This window comes from Helianthus annuus, chromosome 2 (genome assembly GCF_002127325.2).
Source record: "Helianthus annuus cultivar XRQ/B chromosome 2, HanXRQr2.0-SUNRISE, whole genome shotgun sequence".
Taxonomy (NCBI): Eukaryota; Viridiplantae; Streptophyta; class Magnoliopsida; order Asterales; family Asteraceae; genus Helianthus; species Helianthus annuus.
Window position 1 is genome coordinate 15,410,443 of NC_035434.2, and position 20,940 is coordinate 15,431,382.

Below are 20,940 nucleotides of genomic sequence, written 5' to 3' on the forward strand. Positions count from 1 at the left end.
AAATTCTGATAGCTTCTAGTCGAGCCACAGGAGCATAGACTTCTGTAAAATCAATCCCCTCCTGTTGACCAAAGCCCTGAACTACAAGTCGAGCCTTGTTTCGTATAACAACTCCTCTATCGTCTCTCTTACACTTAAATACCCATTTCATATTTATCTTCCGATGACCATCCGGCAAATCCACAAGCTTCCACACGCCTAACTTCTCAAACTGACTTAACTCTTCTTGCATTGCAATGACCCAAGAGTCTTCAGTAAGCACCTCTTTGTAAGTTCGCGGTTCGACCTGCGAAATAAAACAACTTAATGAAAATTCAGTTTGTAAAGGTGCTACTGTAGAATAAAAACATGTAAGGCCTTGGTCAATTTGACGTCTCGTGCGAACGCCTGATTGCAATTCTCCTATAATCAACTCCCCTGGATGATATGAAAGAGTTCGCGGCATCACATCGCTTGGAACATCTACATTTCCTTCCAGATTAGTAACATTCTGTTCTGCATCTTGTTCACTAACTTGGTTTGTTTGACTTGAAAACTGGATTTGCTCCCCCTCAGGATCTGAATCACCATGATCAAATACTGGCATATTATCAGCTTCTTGATCATCATTCACTGCCAACTGATTACCAGGAGCAACTTCATCATCATGTTCACCAGCATTGCTAGGAGCTGCTTCATCGTCATTTGAAGTCTCCCGAGGTCTTGTAGAATACTCCGCTGGGAACCTGAGCTGCGACTCATACTCTCGCAAAATATCCAGCTCATCAAAGAAATCTTCATCTTCCTCTGATTCTTCTCTCATGTCAAACGAATCCCAAAGTTTATCATAATGATATTTCCACGAATCACCAGGATTCTGCGGCGGCATAGTATAGCCTTGACATTTAACATTCGCTGCTTCAATAATCCGCTTCTCATTTGGAATGAAAACACGTCGCATTGGATTAGAATAACCAACAAAAATACCCTCAATGCACTTCGGACCAAACTTTCCTTGAGGCTCTATAACTGTACAGGTTCTAGATACTTCAAATTCGGTTTGCGGTTATTGATTAGCTCAAAACACGTCTTGTTGAACTTTTTGACAGTGAGAACCCTGTTGAGCGTATAGCATGCAGCAGAAACAACTTCAGCCCAAAAATTAATCGGTAACTTTGAGTCTACGAGCATAGTTCTAGCCGTTTCGATTAGCGTCCGGTTTTTGCGTTCTGCAACTCCATTCTGCTGCGGAGTGTACGGAGCACTAAACTCATGCAATATACCTCGTTCATCACAAAATTCTTCCATTTTGCTGTTCTTGAATTCAGTGCCATTGTCACTTCAAATTCTTTGAATACGCCGTTGGTACAGATTCTCAATTCTTTTGAATAATGCCATCAAACTGTCAAATGTTTCGTCTTTCGTTTTCAAGAATGAAACCCACGAAAATTTGGAGAAATCATCAGTTACGACCAAGCAGTATACATCACCAGTAATACTTTTAACATTCACTGGACCAAACAAATCCATGTGAAGTCTTTCCAATGGTCTCGAAACTGAATTGACTTGCTTTGTAGGGTGTGACTTTTTCTTCTGCTTACCTTTGACGCAACTTATACACTCCCCTTCGAGATAAAAACCTTTGACATGCACTCCTGTGACCAAATCGTTATGCACCAAGTGATTCATCTTCCTTAGGTGAATATGCCCCATTTTCCGGTGCCACAATCTCGATTCTTTTTCAGTTGCTCTGGACACAAAACAATGAGCCTGACCCGTGGTTGTAGTAGCTACGCTCATGTCCAACACGTACAGATCATTGACTCTTGGTGCCCTCATGATGATCCATTCCTCAGGTATCACAAATCCCAGTTTCAAGATCAAACATTCTTTGTCAGTGAAGTGAGTAGTATACTTTCTGTCACAGATCTGGGAGATACTCAGCAGATTGTTCTCCAGCTCGGCAATGTAGTTTACTCTCTCAAACGTAATGATCCCGTTGGATAACGTTCCTTCACCTATAATCCTTCCTCCCTGATTACCAGCAAAACCTACGTAACCACCATTTATGTTTCTCACATCATACAGCAACGCGGTCTACCCTGTCATATGTCTTGACGCTCCACTATCCATGATCCATCTGAACACAAATTTTGGAAGATCCTGCACATAACAAATTATCACTTAAACAACTTCAAGAAAGATGCCGATTCATGCTTCGCAAACCAGGAAGCTCCGGCAGTTCAAACTGTTTAGTCAAACATCGAGTCCACCCAGGCCTCATCAGCGTTAGGTGTAACCTTGACTCTCGCAATTTGAATTTTGAAATTTTCAGCCTTGAGAGGTGGAAATTTGCATCATAATCAACCGTAATTGATTCTTCAGCCTTTTTCACCTCAAAAGTTGAAATTTTCTTCTCAGATTTTGGTTTCCAAACTTGTTGAGACAATGCAACCCTTTTGTAAAATTTGTCGTTTTGAGTTACCAACTTCTTTACGGGTTTATTTTTAACACTCTTTTTCTCAACAAAGATTGGTGCTTTACCCTTCACATCAACTTTCTTTTGTTGAGTCTTCACAATTTCAGTCCTTAGGCTTCACACCAGTACACTTTCGTGCAATGTGACCAACTTGATTACATCTAAAGCAAGTTCGAGTATCAACACTTCGACTTGTGCCTTCAGACTGAGCCTGTGAAGCTCTCTTTTCAAAGAATTCTTGGTTGGATTTTGAAAAAAATTGTTTCTCTTCATCAACAAGTGAACGCGAACTGTTCACAAACACCTTCTTCTCAGCAAACCTCTTGTTTTGACGATTCCATGTCTGATAACTTCTACCACCCTGATAACCTCCCGACCAGTTGTTTCGATAGTTATTATAAAAACGTGGTGGATTAACAGATTTTTTGTTATAAACTTTTTGTTTCTCAAAACTCATTTTTCTCTTTGTTTGATTCAATTTGTTCACTTCTGACAACTCAACTTCGACCAGTTTGAAAACATTTGTCAATTTGTTCATGTTTACATTCTCGATCGGAAACTCTGAATCCGAAAACAACTTATCCGAACCCAACATCTTGTACATGACAAGATTTGATTCTTCATGTAAGTTGTTCTTGGACTTTTGTTTCGGAATGTATTTATCCAAGAAACACCCATCTTCCTCAGTAGTGTCACTATCCGTTTTTAGAACCTTTTCAACAACACTTTTTACCATATCATTTTGGACACTATCTTCATTGGAAGATGTGAACGTGCCATCAATGTTCTCCGGAAGATTAACTTCTTTTTCTTCCTCAAGATCAACCAAACCCGATAACTTTTTCGTGTAGTTATCAAGAACAGGTGGTGGAACTTTATGAAAACCCACTTCGGTTCCATCAGAATACACGTCTTCGCCAGCTTTGTTTTTCCCGATGGGTTTGGGAACAATATGCTGCAACACAAAGCTTGCGGAGCTATAACTATTAAGCTTCAACCGGATTCGCTCATTTTCAATTTCAACCTCTTGAACTTTAAGTTTCAATTTAGCGATTTCATCCAGTTGTTTATTGATTAATTCTTCTTTGATTCTTAGCACATCTTTTAGATGTTCGTTTTCTTTAAAAGTTTTACCATTTCGATCATCACTATCTTTTACTGTGCTTTTGAGTTTTTCAAATTTTTCAATAATCTGACGGTTTTCAAGAATCAACTTTTCATTTTCATTTTCAACCTTTTCATGATCAATTTTATCTTTTTCAATTTGATCAGTTAATTCTTTAATCCGTTCAGTTGAAGCTTTAACTGTTTTGTCACGTGCGAGAATCTGATTCTCAACACTTCTGACCTTAGCTGTCAGATCTTTTACTTTCTCACCGTTGAGATACGTGACAGTATTACAAAATTTGCACTCTTTGAGGCAATTTTTGTAATAAGCATTTCCTTCAAATTTTTTACCTGACGCATTTGTTGACGAATTTTGACTGACCTGACCGTTTGACTCAGACATGGAGTTAGAGTCTACCTCTAGTGCTTTAGCAGCTAGCACTTTGTCAGCCACTCTTCCCAGATTCTCTGCTGTCAACTCCTGCGTAGTATCGATAATGCCTGTATCAACCTTCTTTGCATTCTCGATCTCTTCTTTTTCTTTCTTCTCTTTCTCTTCTTTCTCCTTTCTCTCTTTTTCTTTCTCTTCTTTCTCCTTTCTCTCTTTTTCTTTCTCTTCTTCTTTCATCTTCTCGGTTGGCGTTCCCCACCATTCGTGTTGCCAATATTCATCATCTTCTTTTATCTCCTTGATGATGGCCTCCAGATCAAGCGTTTTGTCATCGATTGCAATATTTCCATACTCATCCAGATAACACTCTCTGTCCGGATCCCATCTTCTCGCTCTTCTCGCTTCCAGATAGATACGAGAGATTGTAATGATTCTGTTTTCAGCAATCATTTTCCTATAGCAATACTTTTGCTCTTCCATACGCTCGTCTTTCCATGGAATAGGTTCATCGTTTTTCGCCATGAATGCGTAACCAACCGCATCTTCTTCCGGTAAAACATCTTTACTCCAATCATACCCCTCATCTTCATAAATCACCGCTAGAGCTCTAGATTTTTCTCTGCTGTCTTCACCCTGCTTCAATCTAGGCGGATCGGATTTATTCTGATGGTATATTGCCTTTTTTTAGTAATGGTTTCTAAAAGGATTCTCCGATTCATCAGCATAAGCGTTTCTGCATTCACGCTTGAAGTGACCCTTCTACTTACACTTGAAGCAAGTCACCTTCGATTTGTCGAATCCCAACTTAGTAGACGGACCACCGATTGTCTTTCTACCGGTAATTTCCATGAAGCGTTGTGCTCTGCGAACAGAACTGGCCATCGCCCAACGAATATCAATCAGCTCCATTTCTTCGGGATCTATCTGATCATAATCTTCCTTCGTCAGATTTGTATTCCCGATCTTGCCAGCCACCAACCCTTCATATGATTCCAACACAGACGTCAAGAAGACCATTTGTTGCTTAGCCGACTCCTCGTAAAAATTCTAAGCATTCTTCAAATCTATTGCGATGTTGCATGAAAACTTTGCATCAGAACGATTTGCAGAAGATGAAGATCCACTGTGGTACCCACTGTGACTTCCACTGCTTTGACTGCTTTGACTTTCTTTGCTTGCTGACGAAACATTCTCAGCAGAAAATGCAGTCTTGGGAGAAGTAGCTTTCGGCATCATGCTTTTCGGATAGTATAGATCCAAATTTTGTTGATAAGATGAATGATTGACTTTGTATGTCTTCTTTAGTTCCAGTTCGTGACTTTCAAGTCTTTCAATCACCAAATCTGGTTTCAAATTTTCTGGAGCAATAGTGTTCTTCAACATCAGCGCATAATATCTCCAGTCCATCTCGTCTGGTAATGAATCGAACAGTTTGTCAACAAGTTCTTCATCAGAATACGTGATCTCATGTCGTGCTAATTCCAGCTTCAGATGACCAAACCTTTCTATCATTTTACAAACTGATTCATTTTTGAGACAACCAAACATATCAAACTCTTTCCTAAGAAGCTTTCTTTTGTTTTTCACAATTTCTGAACTTCCTAAACATTTCGCTCTAAGTTTGTTCCATAGATCTTTAGCATTTGAATAATCAATCAATGCAATGATGTCTTCCCGAACAGACTGGAACAACAAAGCTACACACTTTTGTTTGGCTACAAATGCATCAATCTCTTCGGCCGATCTTACCGCTTCACCATTTTTGTTTCCATTTGCATATCCGTTCTTCAAACTTTTCCAACTGGGAAATGCGAATGCCATCAGCCAATCTTCAAACTTCCTAGACCATCGACTGTACTCCTCGATAGCCATAAACTTGGGAGGTCTATTGAATGTTCCGAAGGCACTTTCCGATTCCCAAGCCTCCTTTTTCTTTTCTTTCGGCGGATTCTCATTCTCTTTGCTTGACGATGTATCATCATTTCCGGTGTTTCCTGTGAATGCGTACATGTCACCAAACGGGTTCAAGAAAATACCATCCATTGTGAACGTACCTGCAAATTCAATCAACACATAGAAAAAATTTCAAGTTTTTGAAAAACTATGACAAACAAGCGAAACAGTTTGTGACAGATAAGCGAAACTCCAAGTGTGTTTATAAGCGAAACCACTTGTTTGACAAACAAGCGAAATATCAGTGATCTTTCAAGCGAAACCTACAAGCGGAACTATATGTTCGAACAAGCGAAAGTCCGTTCAAGCGAAACCTAAACTGTTCTTTCAAGCGGAACCTATGTCGTTCAAGCGAAAGTGCTGAATAAGCGGATCTATCAAGCGAAACTAATACATTTCAAGCGAAAGTGTGTCATTTCAAGCGAAACCTTCAAGCGAACCTAGGTCTTTACAATCGAAACCTTGATGTTCGAATAAGCGGAACCTAGTTCTAACCAATTTTCACCATGTTTTAATCCGAATTTTCACTTGAAACTTTCTAGAGTTTGTTGTTTGTATGTTCTGCACAATATACTAAAAAATCAGACAATTTCAACCGTAAAAACCACTTCAAACTGAAAAAGTATGAGAGAAAGTGAGTAGAAATGAGAGATTTCTGCAGATTCAAGCTGTAGTAGTATGAACTCCTCATCCTGTGCTCTGATACCACTTGTTGGACCGTGTACCGACCCTAAACCGTCAGTTGAGATAGTTCATCTTCACGTATAAAGGCGGAATCAATATATGCGAAGTAACACAGCTTTTCCTTTTCAATTCCTTTTCTTCTATTGCTTTCTAAAGTGAATTTGACAGAGTTTCAGCACCAATACAATGATATAGTTTCGCTTCAAATACACCAACAACTGACTATGTTTCACTTCAAATGACTATGAATAGTTCTATTGGTTTCGCTTATACGGCATGTCCGTATAAGCGAACCTATCACTAAAGCCCTACAAGCGAAACCTTTAATGACACATAAGCGAACCTTTTACATCCTATGTACATACAAGCGAAACTTTAATGTAAAACACAATATTGACTTTCTAGACCCTATGTTGACCTATCTTGACCTAAGACTTCATGTAGACGTAGTCAACAGACATTCCATGCATCCACACTAATTGTATAGAAGCTGCCCGGTCAGAAACGATTGCCAAATTTGGATGCTCGCCGATGCATTCTTTCGGTTTTGAAAGGAACCACGTCCACGACTCACCGTCTTCAGATTTACCAATGCCATAACCAATAGGCAAAATCTGATTGTTTCCGTCCATGCCAACAGCCAAAAACATTGTTCCTTTAAATTCACCCTTCAAGTGGGCCGCATCTATGATGATAAGCGGTCTTAAATTTCGGACAAAGCTCTGAATCTGCAAGCAATACGATAATGTTAGATTTTTGTGGAAAAATTTATTTAATAATTTATTTTTTTATATTTTACTGTAACATTTAATTAGTCTTTGACTAACCATCGCACCTATGGCCACAAATAACATTTCAAAACGACTTTCAGAATCAGTGCGTATGTGTGTCACTGTTCCTGGATTAGCCTTCTCCAAGTTATAACAATAGACGGGAAGTTGGGCAAAAGAACTTGACGAACTACCTTGCAAAAGTTCTAATGCGTTACATTTCCCACGCCATGCTTGCATGTATGATAAATTGACTTTTTCTTTAATCCTAAAATCCTTTACAATTTCGGTCGAACGGTATATCCGTCCACAATCTTTGAATTGTTCTTTTAATAAGCTACCCACCACCATTGGGTTTTCTTTTCGCATATGTGGATATGTTTGCGTCATAGAACATGTATGTTTGTTGTTAAAATGTTTAACGTAAAAAACATCACAAGATTCCCGACTCGCTGCCTTGAAATTCCACTGGCAATTCTCATCAATACAAGATACTTCGTAACGAGTTTGGATGATATGTCTACTTTATACGAAAAACTTTCGGAAAGACATATTTTTCCTAATTCTATTTTCATTTCCTGGTTGTTATGGAAAATATAACCTATGTAAAACTGGCTTTTATTTTCAAGAGGACAATTAACATTATCAGTAACTCCAGATTTATATGATGCGTTACATTCATCTTCAGGAAAAACATTTACGTTAAGATCGGGACATTTAAAATAATTAGAAGAACCCGCAGATGAACCAACACCAAGTTCTTGCACCACATATAATTTAAATAACTCATGAGGGTTTCTTTCCGCATTATTGAAAAAAAAAGTAAGATCGGAATCATCAATTATATCAACGGGATCGCTAAAACTTGACATTTTGTAAGATACACGTGTAATGTTTTGAAGACCTGTTGACTTACTAAGATTTTTTTAAAAATGTGTTATAAGAAATTGTAGTAGAAGTTTCAAAACCACGTCTAACAGAATCTGGTTGGACTACGTACTCAAGCCTCCCATCAACGACTTCCCACTTGCCACCACAGTAAACAACAAATCTGACTGCCATATCAATAGAGAAAAAAAATATCAAGATAGATATTTTTTTGTAAAAATTTTGAGATGAAATTTTGTAAAATGTTTAGAGTAATGGTACTGGTACCTAGAATCTAATCTAAAAATAGAAACGTGTAATACATCAAACAAATAAAAACGAAAACTAATTTTTTTTTGTCTAAAGCGTCTCGAGACTCCTCCAATGCGTCTATCAGTACTAAAGAGTCAAAGGTGTACTTTTCTGATTACCGACGCATTACATGCGTCTAAACAGATCTTCCGTTTGACACATGTTGCGTCTCAGTCGCATAAGTAGAGGCGTCTATAGACGCATAAATAAACGTGTTAAGACGCATCCGAAAGCTGACAACCGAAGCGTCTGTAGACGCATACGAAGCAGCTATGAAAAAGCTGACAAAGGAAGCGTCCATAGACACATACAAAGCAGCTGTGCAGAGGGGAATCCAAAAGCTGACAAATGGAAGCGTCCATAGACGCATACGAAGCAGCTGTGAAGGGCATCCAAAAGCTGACAAATGGAAGCGTCTCCTAGACGCCTTGGAAGCGTCTCTGATCGACGCATAAAAACTTGTACCCAGCCAGACGCATCACACTAAGCCAGACGCAAGCTAAAGTGGATGCGTCTGGTAGACGCCTTCGAAGCACCAGAATTTTTCAGACCCAATCATTGACGCACGTCTCGCTTGACTATTCCCTGACGCATCCTTAAGACCTGCAAACGCATAACAACTCTCGAAAAATGTGATGCCCTGCTCCAAGGAGGCATCAAATCGCTAATTTGGTAAGTCAAAGTTTTTCTTGGATAATTTGGTAATTTTCTCAAAAGTTAAATCCTTAGGGTTCTCCTGGGTGGAAAAATGAGTTTTTCCCCAAACTAGTGTTGGTGAAAATTTACCAAAATAGTGTTTCTTGAAAACTATTTACCAAAATGGCGTTCCTAATATATTTTGTATTTGCCTTTTCTTTTTTAACCAACATATTAAACTTTTTTATATATCTGTTAAATTAATAAAGTATCTATTCTTTGATTCTTGAATGATTTTTATATTTCATTGTTAAATTAATAAAGTATATATCTATGTTATTGGAGAAGTGAAGAGGTTAAGCCACTTTTGGGTTAAACATCGTTCTAAAAATGGGTCTGGATTGGGAAATGTGGAAAGGATCTAATTTATATAAGGTGGGATGGTAGAAATACGGTTGTTTGAGCTGGTGTATTGTCTTTTGCTTTTGTGTATTGTTCCTGGACTAGATACCTGCTAGTCTACTTTTGATTTAATAAAAAAATTGTTGGACAAAAGAAATTCATGTTTAATAAAACTTATAAAAGTACTAAAATAATAGTCTGCTAATAACTAAGCTTTTGTGAATTTGCTTCTTTTTATCTCTAGAACTGATTTGGTTAAAAAACTTTAATCATACTTATTAAATTTGTGGTTACTTATTTATTTTGTTAATTTATATTAAATTTATATACTTGATTAAATGTTAAAAAATATTGAACTGAGATAAAAAAATATAAATCATTCCGGAATTTAAAAAATAGATACTTTATTAATTTAATAGAAATATAAAAAAAAGTTTAATATGTTGGTTAAAAAACAAAAGAGAAATACAAAAGAAACAAGGAATATTACTTTGGTAAATTGTTTTCAAGGAATCCTACTTTGGTAAATAGTTTTACTATCAACATTAATTTGGGAAAAAAACTCATGGAAAAATAGAGCGAATATGGATAACCAGTGTAATTATCATTTTTTGTAATATGCTTTGTATGTATGGTTTTTATGGCTAGCTGTCGCATTTTTTTAAAAATAGCCGTTATATATATATATATATATATATATATATATATATATATATATATATATATATATAGAATTGCGCTAAAATTAATAAGAATCACCTCGAGTTGTAAGAACCGTGAGAACTTTTTGATCTGGGGCGAGGTGGACCAATTTTTTTTCATAAACGTAGATGCGTGTATTATAAACACATTTGTAAAAAAAAATTAAAAAAAAATGTCGTGTGTGTAGTTTTGAGCACCACAAGTTTGTGTTTACGGGTACCGTAAATTTTCTGGTAAGATTTACGGTACCTGTAAACACAAACTTGTGGTGCTCAAAACTACACACGACATTTTTTTTGAATTTTTTTTACAAATGTGTTTATAATACACGCATCTACGTTGAAAAAAAAATTTGGTCCACCTCGCCCCGTACGGAGTTCTCACAGTTCTTACAACTCGAGGCGGTTCTCATTTTAGCGGTCCCCTGTATATAGAATTATATATATATATATATATATATATATATATATATATATATATTATAGGAGATGTACTGTAGTGTAGCTAGTGTAATTAATTAAAGAGTTGTTTTAATAATTAAGAATAATTTGTATTTGGATACTAACTATTTTTTGCGAACTGTTTCAATGCAAATGGTTTGCAGCACAGTAGGGCATACATGCTAAAACCTACCCATATACGAATCTTAGAACAATGTTTTCTTCCGGATTATTGGATTTGAACTTAAGACCCCTCAATGGGAAACCAATTGTTGAAAAACCCTCTGTCGAACTGGGCTATACTATGTTGGCAATGGCGGGTATAAACTAAATGATGATTGTATTTATTGAGGGAAGTAAGATGTAAATAACAAGTAACCCAAATTTATGTGTCACCACAACCTTCAAAATAGGTTCGGCTGCTGAACAATAATATACCTATTAATTATGAACGATATCTTCACTCCGAAAACGAAGTCTGGCCCAACTAATGATGTTTATATGTATATAAAGTCAAAAAAACACTACTTTGTATAGCATATTAGCATGCATAACTAAATGCATTTGAAATAAAATAGCATATTAGCACGCCTAAGTAAATGCATTTGAAATAAAATCAATGCAAGATAAGATAAACCCAATTTTTACGTTATAAATAGTATCCCTTGTAAGGGTTTGAATGAAAGCACCACCTTTGTTCATTCTTGTTCATCTTGCGAATACGTCTAGAAACAATAATGGCAATAAAGTTTGAGTACCTAGGAAGCAAATTTATAAAACCGTTCGTCCCAACTCACCAAAACCTTAGAAACTACAAGCCAGGCTTCATCGATGAACTTGCTCCGTTTATGAATGTAGCCGTCGTCCTTTTCTTTGCCAAAAATAGTAACCATAACCCAAAGTTGTTTGTTGTACAACTAGAGAAATCCCTTGAAAAAGTTTTAACGCGATTATACCCTCTTGCCGGTAGATATGTTGAAGAAACTCAAATAGTTGAGTGTAATGACGAAGGTGCTGAGTTTATACAAGCCCGAGTTAACGTTAAACTTGAAGATATTCTTGGTCCAGAGGCGGATGTTACGTTGGCTGATGAATTTATTCCAATGAAAACAAAACCTCGCGATGTTGTTCTTACAATTCAATTTACCATCTTTGAGTGTGGAGGTGTAGCACTTGGTGTAAGTGCTACACATAAGGTTGTTGACGCGTCAACATTATGTACATTCCTAAATGAATGGGCTGCCATAAACCGAGAAGAAAATCAGATAAATTTCACATGTCCCGGTTTTATCTCATCCTCGTTGTTTCCTGGGCGTGGTTTTCGTCCCGTTCCGACACCATTTATTACCAACGACCAGTATACAAGAAAGAAACTTTCATTCAATGAGAGTGCAGTATCCAAAATTAAAGCAAAGGCCATCACGAGCTTACGATTGTCAAAGGTACAATTGGTATCCGCGATCATTTGTAAGGCTCTCGTTGGTGTTGATCGTGTGACACATGGTTACCGAAGAGAGTCTATACTCTGCCAAATAATAAATCTTAGGGAAAAAATGGCTTCTCCAATACCCAAACATTCTTGTGGGAATCTTTGGGGGCTTTGTGCCACCAAACCTACGATTATTGAAACAACTGAAGAGTTGGCAAATCTTATACATGATTCTATCAAGAAAGCTGTGAATGACTACTCAAAGGTACACCACGATAGCGAACAAGGCCAAACAATGGTTTTGAATACTTACTTAAAACCAACCAACAGTAATAATCTTGAATCAATGAATGTGATTCCAATAAGTAGTTGGTGTAAGTTCCCCTTTTACGAAGTTGACTTTGGTTTCGGAAAGCCCAAATGGGTGGTTCCTTGGACCGCGCCTATAAAAAACTTTGGACTTTTGATCGATGGTCCGGGAGGTAATGGAGTGGAAGCATACATCTTTCTAGAAGTTAAAGATGTCCCTTACTTTGAAGAAGCACTAGATGTCAATGTTTTTGGTGCCTAAAATCTATGTCTTGCATATTTATCATTGTCGTCGAGTTCTTGCTTGGAGTCTTGATGTTGTTATATGTTGTGCTTGTGTGGTTTATGTTTTCTTGTTTAATAACGAGCATAATGTGACATAGTTTGTTACCTATATATTACAAGTTAAAATAAATCCATTATGATACTCAGATTTAGAAATTGAATAGTAAGACATGTCCATTGGCTTAAAAAGAGTATTTTTTTTAATAAAAGTCTAATACATATATAAATGTTGATTTTACTACTTTCTTTGGATAAAATTATAATATCATTCCACACGAAAAAGGGCAATTACAAAGCAATGGCAAGTAGTCGGGCAACAAGTTGCGCCGCCACCCCCTTTTGAATAGAAAAACCAATTCTACTAAATACAAAGTTTGAAACCTTTGGCGACGAAGAATTACTATTAACGACTTTTTGAACCCGATTCAAAAGTCGTACAGCGTCAGGAGCGAGACCACCAAAGGTATCAAACGCAAACGGGACAAACACATCTTGATTCTCTAGACAGGCTTTCTCATGTTTTGCCACTTTGCTCGCCTCTACCTTGAGCACCGCTTGCCCTAAGACAAAATTTTTTTACTATGAAAATTTTGATTGACCCAATCTTTCTCGAAAAGTGATTATTATATGTGAATTCACAGACTTGCACATGTTTGAATCAATCTATTTGATGTAAAAAAAATTAATCAAACAACTTTTGATTTAATAAAAAATTTGTTGGACAAAAGAAATCCATGTTTAATAAAAATTATAAAAATGCTAAAACAATAGCATGCTAATTACTAGGCTTTGTGAATTGGCTTCTTTTTATCTTTAGAATCGATTTGATGTAAAAAAAAAAAAATTAATCATACTTAACAAATTTATGCGTTACTTATTTATTTTGTTAATTTATATTAAATTTATATACTTGATTAAATCTTAAAAAATATTGAATTGAGGAAAAAAATATAAATCATTCAGGAATTAAAAAATAGATACTTTATTAATTTAATAAAAATATAAAAAAAAAGTTTAATATGTTCCTCAGAAATTTTTTTGCTAGGGGTGCGGAATATTTTTAAAGATTTTAGGCTCCTGGCTATATAAAAAAATCGGTTCATAGCAGGTCAGGTCGGGTCATGTAAGACAAAAGAACATTAAACAAAAATTTATATAATCATCAAAAACACGTCAAACGTCGTTACAAACGTATTTAAAATTGTGCCCTACAGGTTTTCATTTTTTGAAATCTATCCAAAACATCATCTAAAGATACTAAACACTCCATAAGTTCATTACATTCTTACTCATGGTTACTATCACATTATTCACATATAAATCGCTCCATAAGTTCATAAAATAACACTAAACACTTAAAAAATAAACAATCATGATCAACCTTAGTCCATAATTTTCAATTTTATTTTCAAACATTTAGGCCCTAGTATTAAATGTTGACTACTTGTAACCAATCATTTAAACAAAAAAGCTATAAATAAAACAACAAAATTATTTAACTACAAGTCTAGAACAACCGAAAAAATATAAAAAAAACATAAAAAGATCAAACTCTTATACGTTTATATTTTCTCCTAATCATCACATAAACATAAAAAAATAAATAAAGAAACCATACTAGTTTTATATCGGAATTCTGGCGTAATATGGGTCGGTATCGCCGGAATTTTGGTTTTTCCAGCAAAAAAAGTCATCCGACAGTGAGCAGTGGAGTCAAGTTGTTGGGAGTTTTTTTGGGGTGGGATTTGGAGTTGGAATTGGAATGGGTGGATGAGTTTGGGTTGGCCCTCTCTGCCCATCTTTCTCGCACCCTCAAAGCCGATAACTTCCTTATTTAACCTATTCATTGATCGCACTTACTGATCGATTCGACCACCAATCAAGAACTTTAACACGATCTGATCCTTGATTCTTGATTTTAAAGAAATATGGTCCTAAAACGCCTTCTTGTTGAGAAGTTCAACTTAGGTCAAAGCAAGTGTTTTAAGCAACAAAGATCCACGAGTTCAGGGGATTCCTTCAATCTCTCGTTTCTGATCCATCAATCGCCGGTCAAATCCACCAACATTTCCGTTTCTTGTCGGAAAATCACGTCATACATCACCGGCATAGGGTGTATGCTTGGAGTTCAGTCGGCTTGAAGTTGCATATTCGGGTGAGATCATTCTTTTTCTTGGCTTTAATTTTCTGTCACATTCATTTGCATAGTCGAGTCTAGGCATACTTGTTACCGGGCTAGACGGACCGGTGTGATTGAATCTTATTGTTGCATTGTTCTTGATCGTATTTGTGATTGTTTACTTATTGTGTGAACTTAATTATAATATCTATTTGATCATTAATTGTTACGTGTTTGCTCTTTTTGGTTTATCGGGCGATTTGTAGCAATCATAGACGGTAGGTATCATGATACTTCATTGAGATCGTGTTCGAGGACGAGGGGTGCAGGGAGGGGAAAAGAAAGGGGGTATAGTTTGCGTGTTGCTTCGTGGAATGTAGGAACCCTTAGTAGTAAGTTGTTGGAGATCATAGATACACTCAAAAGACGTAGGGTAGAGATAGCGTGCCTTCAGGAGACTAGGTGGAAGGGACATAAGGGGGATGAGCGCAATGGGTACAAGTTGTAATATTCAGGGTCTGGTGGGGTAAAGAATGGGGTAGGATTTCTAGTAGATGTAAACTTGTACAAAAATGTGGTAGAGGTGATACGTCACAACGATAGGATCATGGTGTTGAGATTAGTACTAGGAGAGGAAGTGGTGACAGTTGTTTGCGCATATGCTCCACAAGTGGGTTTAGGGGATCAAGAGAAAAGAGATTTTTGGGACTGCCTAGACGGAGTTGTAAGGGCCATACCTAGCGAAGAAAGAATTTTCATAGGAGGCGATTTTAATGAACATATTGGTAGGCATAGTGATGGTTTTAGTGAAGTGCACGGGGGCTTTGATTTTGGTGATAGGAACAACCCTGGTAGGGATTTGTTAGAGTTTGCGGTGGCCCACAACCTAGGTATTTTGAATTCTTTCTTTAAGAAGAAAGAATCACAGTTGATTACTTTTAGCAGTTGCGGACGTAACACTCAGATTGACTATATTTTGATGAGGCTAGGAGATCGAAGGTGGTGGAGGGACTGTAAGGTTATACCAGGGGAGGCAGCAGTGACTCAACACCGCTTATTGGTGGCGGATATAGTCATGAGAGGAAAGCTGACCAAGGGAGAGAGGGTAATGCGACCTAGGGTTATATGCGGTATGTTAAAGGGTGACAAAATCGAAGTGTTTAGAGATAAGGTCCTCTTAATGACAGCGCCTAGAGTAGATGGGGACGCAAACCAAATGTGGGAGGACATGGCAAACATCATTACTAATGTGGCGAAGGAAACGCTAGGGGTCGTAAAAGGAAAGAGGTGTGGCCATAAGGAGTCATGGTGGTGGAATGAGGATGTGCATACTAAAATAAGGATTAAACAAGGGTGCTTTAGGGATCTTTTGAGGTGTACAGTCGAGGAGGAGCAAGCGGTTTTAAGGGAGAGGTATAAAGAGGCTAAGAGAGAGGCGAAGAAGGCAGTGTCAGAGGCGAAGAACGCAGCTTACAAGCAGATGTATGATCGACTGGAAACAAAGGAGGGGGAGCATGACATGTTCAAGATTGCAAAGGCTAGAGAGCGTAAAAGGCAAGACTTAGGAGCTGTGAAGTTTTTAAAGGGAGAGGACGGATGCGTTTTGGTCAAAGAACACGACATTAAGATGAGATGGCAAGTGTACTTCTACAATCTTTTCAATGGCGGGAGGAATTACCAACAAGAAAATGAAGTAAATGATGATTCACCTACTCAAAGGCGACTACGGAATAATGGTTACTGTCGACGTATCACACGGGAGGAGGTGAGAACAACCCTTAGAAAGATGGGAAGGGCTAAGGCAGTTGGGCCTGATAACATACCAATTGAGGTATGGAAATGCTTGGGAGAAGAAGGAGTACATTGGCTAACTATTCAATCTTATCTTCAGATCTGGGAAAATGCCAGATCAATGGAGGAATAGTGTAGTAGCACCTGTGTATAAGAACAAAGGGGACGCTCAATGTTGTGGGAATTATAGAGGGATTAAGTTACTAGGGCACACTATGAAACTATGGGAGAGAATAATTGAGTCGAGAATCCAAAGAGAAACTCCAGTCACGGTAAACCAATTTGGTCTTATGCGAGGGCGATCGACTACGGAAGCAATACATATTCTAAGGAGATTGATGGAGAAGTATAGGGAGAAGAAAAGGGACCTACACATGGTGTTCATTGATCTTGAAAAGGCCTATGACAGTGTGCCACATTGTCACACCCCGATTTCCACGTGTATCACCGGTGGGCCCGGTGGGGGATTACCGTGACGTAGTTGGCAACAATATAGTCAAACCACAATATTTAAATGCACAGCGGAAGCATAAAGATAGATTATATTTCAACCATTGATTGTAATATCCAAGTATCACGAATAGTCGAAAATAAATCCACAGGGAATCAAAATAGAAATATAAATATTGTTCAACAGATATGGCATCCCAAGCTTGCGAGACTCTAACGATGCTTAAGGAGTGGCCAGCCTATTCCGTACAGAATCCTGCATTTAATCTTTTTGGGGAAAATACGTCAGTTTACACTGGTAAATACATTCAACCGACACTTTTGAAAAATGTTTATTAAAATTGATTTGAATGCACATGGCACAAACTCTTTATAACTTGGGATAATTTATAATTAAATCTTGTAAAAGAATTACATGTTCACTATGCGTTCGGTCGACCGCGTCGTGTCGGGTTTAAGGTTAATAGACACGCCACAAAGCATAAAGCCGTGGCGGGAAAACCAATGGTTATACCTTTAATAATATAGACACATTACGGGTGTACGCCTACACCCGTGTGTCGGGGTCGTGGCCATTTCGTAAAATGATGCCAAGGATATCCGGGACATGGTCATTAAGCTCCCAAAGGCGTAAAGCCAACAAAACGTATTTAAACGGGCCGATTAAATTATTCAGTTAACCACCATATGATGGAAGATTTAATGCCCGACCAAGCGGTACTTTATATACCGTAACCCAAGCCCGTATAGGGAAAATAAGTTAAAAGTATTTACCTGAGCAAGTAATAATCCTTAATAAACAAATGCAAGTCTTTTTTACTGGTCTCCTATTCTGAAATGAAGGTTTATAACAACCTATTAGAATCCTAACGGGTCTTTAATTTAGCCTTAGCTTAGACCGGTCAGTTTCAAAGGTTATATACGGTTTAATCGCGTGAAAGGCGAAAACCGGGAATGGAATGTGGTTTGGACCCAACAAGTTTGAAGACCTGTTTTATATGGGTATAATAACCACACTCTGGATTTTGAAGTATAAACGATAAGGTATGACCCGTTTCGGCTAGTTTATGTAAACTAGTTACATAAACCGAACCGTGCGCGCAAAGGCGTAACGGGTAACCGTAGGAGTCCTACACAGGTTTCCTAAGTTAATATGCTCTAAAGAGGTTGTGGTATCAGTAGGATACCTTTCATAATGCCTGTAACGAGTTTAAGTCCAACATACGCCCCGTAGGGGTATTTTGGCCATTTTAAAGATTATAAAAGGGGTTTCTGAGTTCTACATGAAATCTTAGTTTTCCGAACAGTTTATAAAGTCCAAAATACTTTATTTATCATTTAAAATCAGTAGCATCTGGAATCGGGTCAAAAGACCATGTAGAACTCAAGTTGTGTTCGAAAAGGGTATATTCGGTATTTACCGAACCGATGCCATAACCGCAGGTTATGAGCAGGTTAAAATTTATTAAAAATCTTTAAAAATCCCAAAATATTAATTTACATCAGTGTGTAAAAGGTTTGGTGTCGAAATCTGGATTTAGATAGGCTTTATGCTAAATGCGCCGTTTAATTACTAAAGTTTCCGTAATTGCGCCATTTAGCGTAACTCCTATTCTAGACCTCGGATTGACATGAAATTTTAGGGACATGCTTAGAAATTAGTAAGAAAGATTTTTGCTCTCTTACATTTCCAAAATTCTCTTTTTAAAGTCATAAGGGCGTTATGGTCAACATTTATGCATATAACGGAAATGTGTAAAAGACTCGGACAAACAACGAACCGGTCACAGAGGGTTATACCATCATGTAACCTGGTCCTAAGAGAGTCCTAAGGCATATCTAAATCATACCATAACGGGTCAGAACTGAAGTCCAAGAAAAAGTCAAAGTTTTGCGACTTTCGGTTCGGAACCAGGTCGAAACAGTAAATGGTCGGATCAAACAAGCTTAGACTAGTTAATATACTTATTATCATGTTATATGAGTGTGAAAACAGGTTACATGCTATCTACATTACTGATTATACATAAAATCTCAAAATAGCATTCTGTTGACTTTTTCTATGCAAGTTTGACTCGACGTTTGAACTAGTTAGAGTGGGAATCGGAGGGTGCCCTTTTAGAGGTTTAAGGCCCACATGATTACCAACATATAACTATCTTTGATTCGGCAAATCACTGGACCATTTGTGATTTACCGTTAAGTCAATCATTAATTACGACGGATTGACTTTTAAGCTATAACTAAGCAAAAACTAAACCACAAAGGATTTGGCATACTTACAGAAGTCTAGTGAATGACCAGAGATGCTTAGAGAGGATTGTTGTGCTCCAGAAAGCTCCAGGAGTGAAGAATGAAGGTGTGGTTACAATGTGCACATCTTATGGCCTTTTATAGTAAAAATGGGAGCACAAGATCATCACAACTAAGGCTACAAGGGTTCCTTGATCATCAACATGTGTCCCTGGGTGCTAGGGGTCATTTAGGGGGCGCCCATGCTGCCATAATTGCCATCTAAGTCGGTTAAAATAGCAAACAGTGAACCTGTCCCCATATTCTGCATCTGGCGGTCTGACGCGACCCCCGTAAAGGATCAGTGTAGGATCGTTTGCTGACCCGATGAGTCGTTAAGAAGAGAACTTAGACTAGTTCAGAGGCGGAATTCATTGAATTAGTCTTTGTAAAGCTTGATTTCACACTTTAACGTCTCCTTTATTGATTTACTGACTGATTACAAGCTCGTGGAGACAAATGGACAGGGCTTCGCCTTTATACACACTAACTTCTCTATGTGGATCGCTCATATGGACCCCCTATATATAGACATTGTGGATCGCTTATAAGACCTGGTCCAATAAGCGACCCATACACTTGCCACATAAGCGGTCCAGCCCAATGACATATTAGCGGTCCAGATCTAATGCCATATGAGCGATCCTGCTATCTAATTGGGCCACAAAAGCTATCTAAAGCCCAATAAGCAACATGATTTCTCGTTTACTGTTCACTATACAATTTGCCCTATCCTAAGACTCGAACTAAGATGTAGTCGACAGACAACTGCACCAACAGACTCCCCCTTGAATGTTGACGGAATCTTCAGTGAGAGTCTTTGATCATTTCCAGCTCTTCACTCTTGTTCGGTCTTCTTCAGGAACTCAGCCTGGAATCAAATCTTCTACAGAAACTTCTTCCTGAAATCATATGCCTGGATCTTTCTCTGGTTTTAACTTTCGTCAGACTCCCCCTATCATCATGCTGGGATCTCTGTCTGGAAATCGTTATCACCATTGAAATCAATTCCTGGCCTTCTCTGTAGCAACAGGATCAGAAGTCTGCAAAACTCAAACACTCTATCACAAACCAAAATAATTGTAATTCAACTTAATGAATTAACTAATCATTTGATGACTTTTTCACATTAAACACTGATTCACAAATTTGAAATATTTCAATTTCTGATTCAACCTAATGAATCATTTTAAACATTTCAAATGATTTAACCAACCCGTCTGTTCATCAAGTTTAGCCTTTGAGATTTTGAAAATCAGCTCTTCACCATCAGTTGTCGAAAATCTTTTTGGATTTTTCAAAATATAAAATGTAAATGCAAAAACAGAAATTTAAATGCAAAACAAACATATTTTTGTGAGTTTGTGCAAGAGGATCACATCAGTTTTTGAACACATCACAAGCACCGTTAAGCTTCTAATCGTTTTAAGTTCTAAACGATTCACGTAGATTGACGATATAATTGTCCTCTTAAATTTTCATACACTTTTCAATCTATTCAGGATACTTTTAGATGTTTTATGAACTTAGCTCAATTCATGTG

The 20,940-nt window shown here is 37.5% G+C and overlaps 1 protein-coding gene across 1 annotated transcript; it reads left to right on the plus strand.

Annotated features, from left to right (window-relative positions):
- The first annotated feature begins 11,410 nt into the window (after window positions 1-11,410).
- LOC110911277 (pelargonidin 3-O-(6-caffeoylglucoside) 5-O-(6-O-malonylglucoside) 4'''-malonyltransferase) lies at window positions 11,411-12,894 on the plus strand. The gene has a single exon (XM_022155882.2). The coding sequence runs from the start codon at window positions 11,460-11,462 to the stop codon at window positions 12,720-12,722; it is 1,263 nt and encodes a 420-aa protein (XP_022011574.1). The 5' UTR covers window positions 11,411-11,459; the 3' UTR covers window positions 12,723-12,894.
- Window positions 12,895-20,940: the final 8,046 nt, after the last annotated feature.

Excerpts from the sequence above, each read along its gene's own strand:
- LOC110911277 (XM_022155882.2), top strand. The coding sequence starts at position 11,460 with ATGGCAATAAAGTTTGAGTACCTAGGAAGCAAATTTATAAAACCGTTC.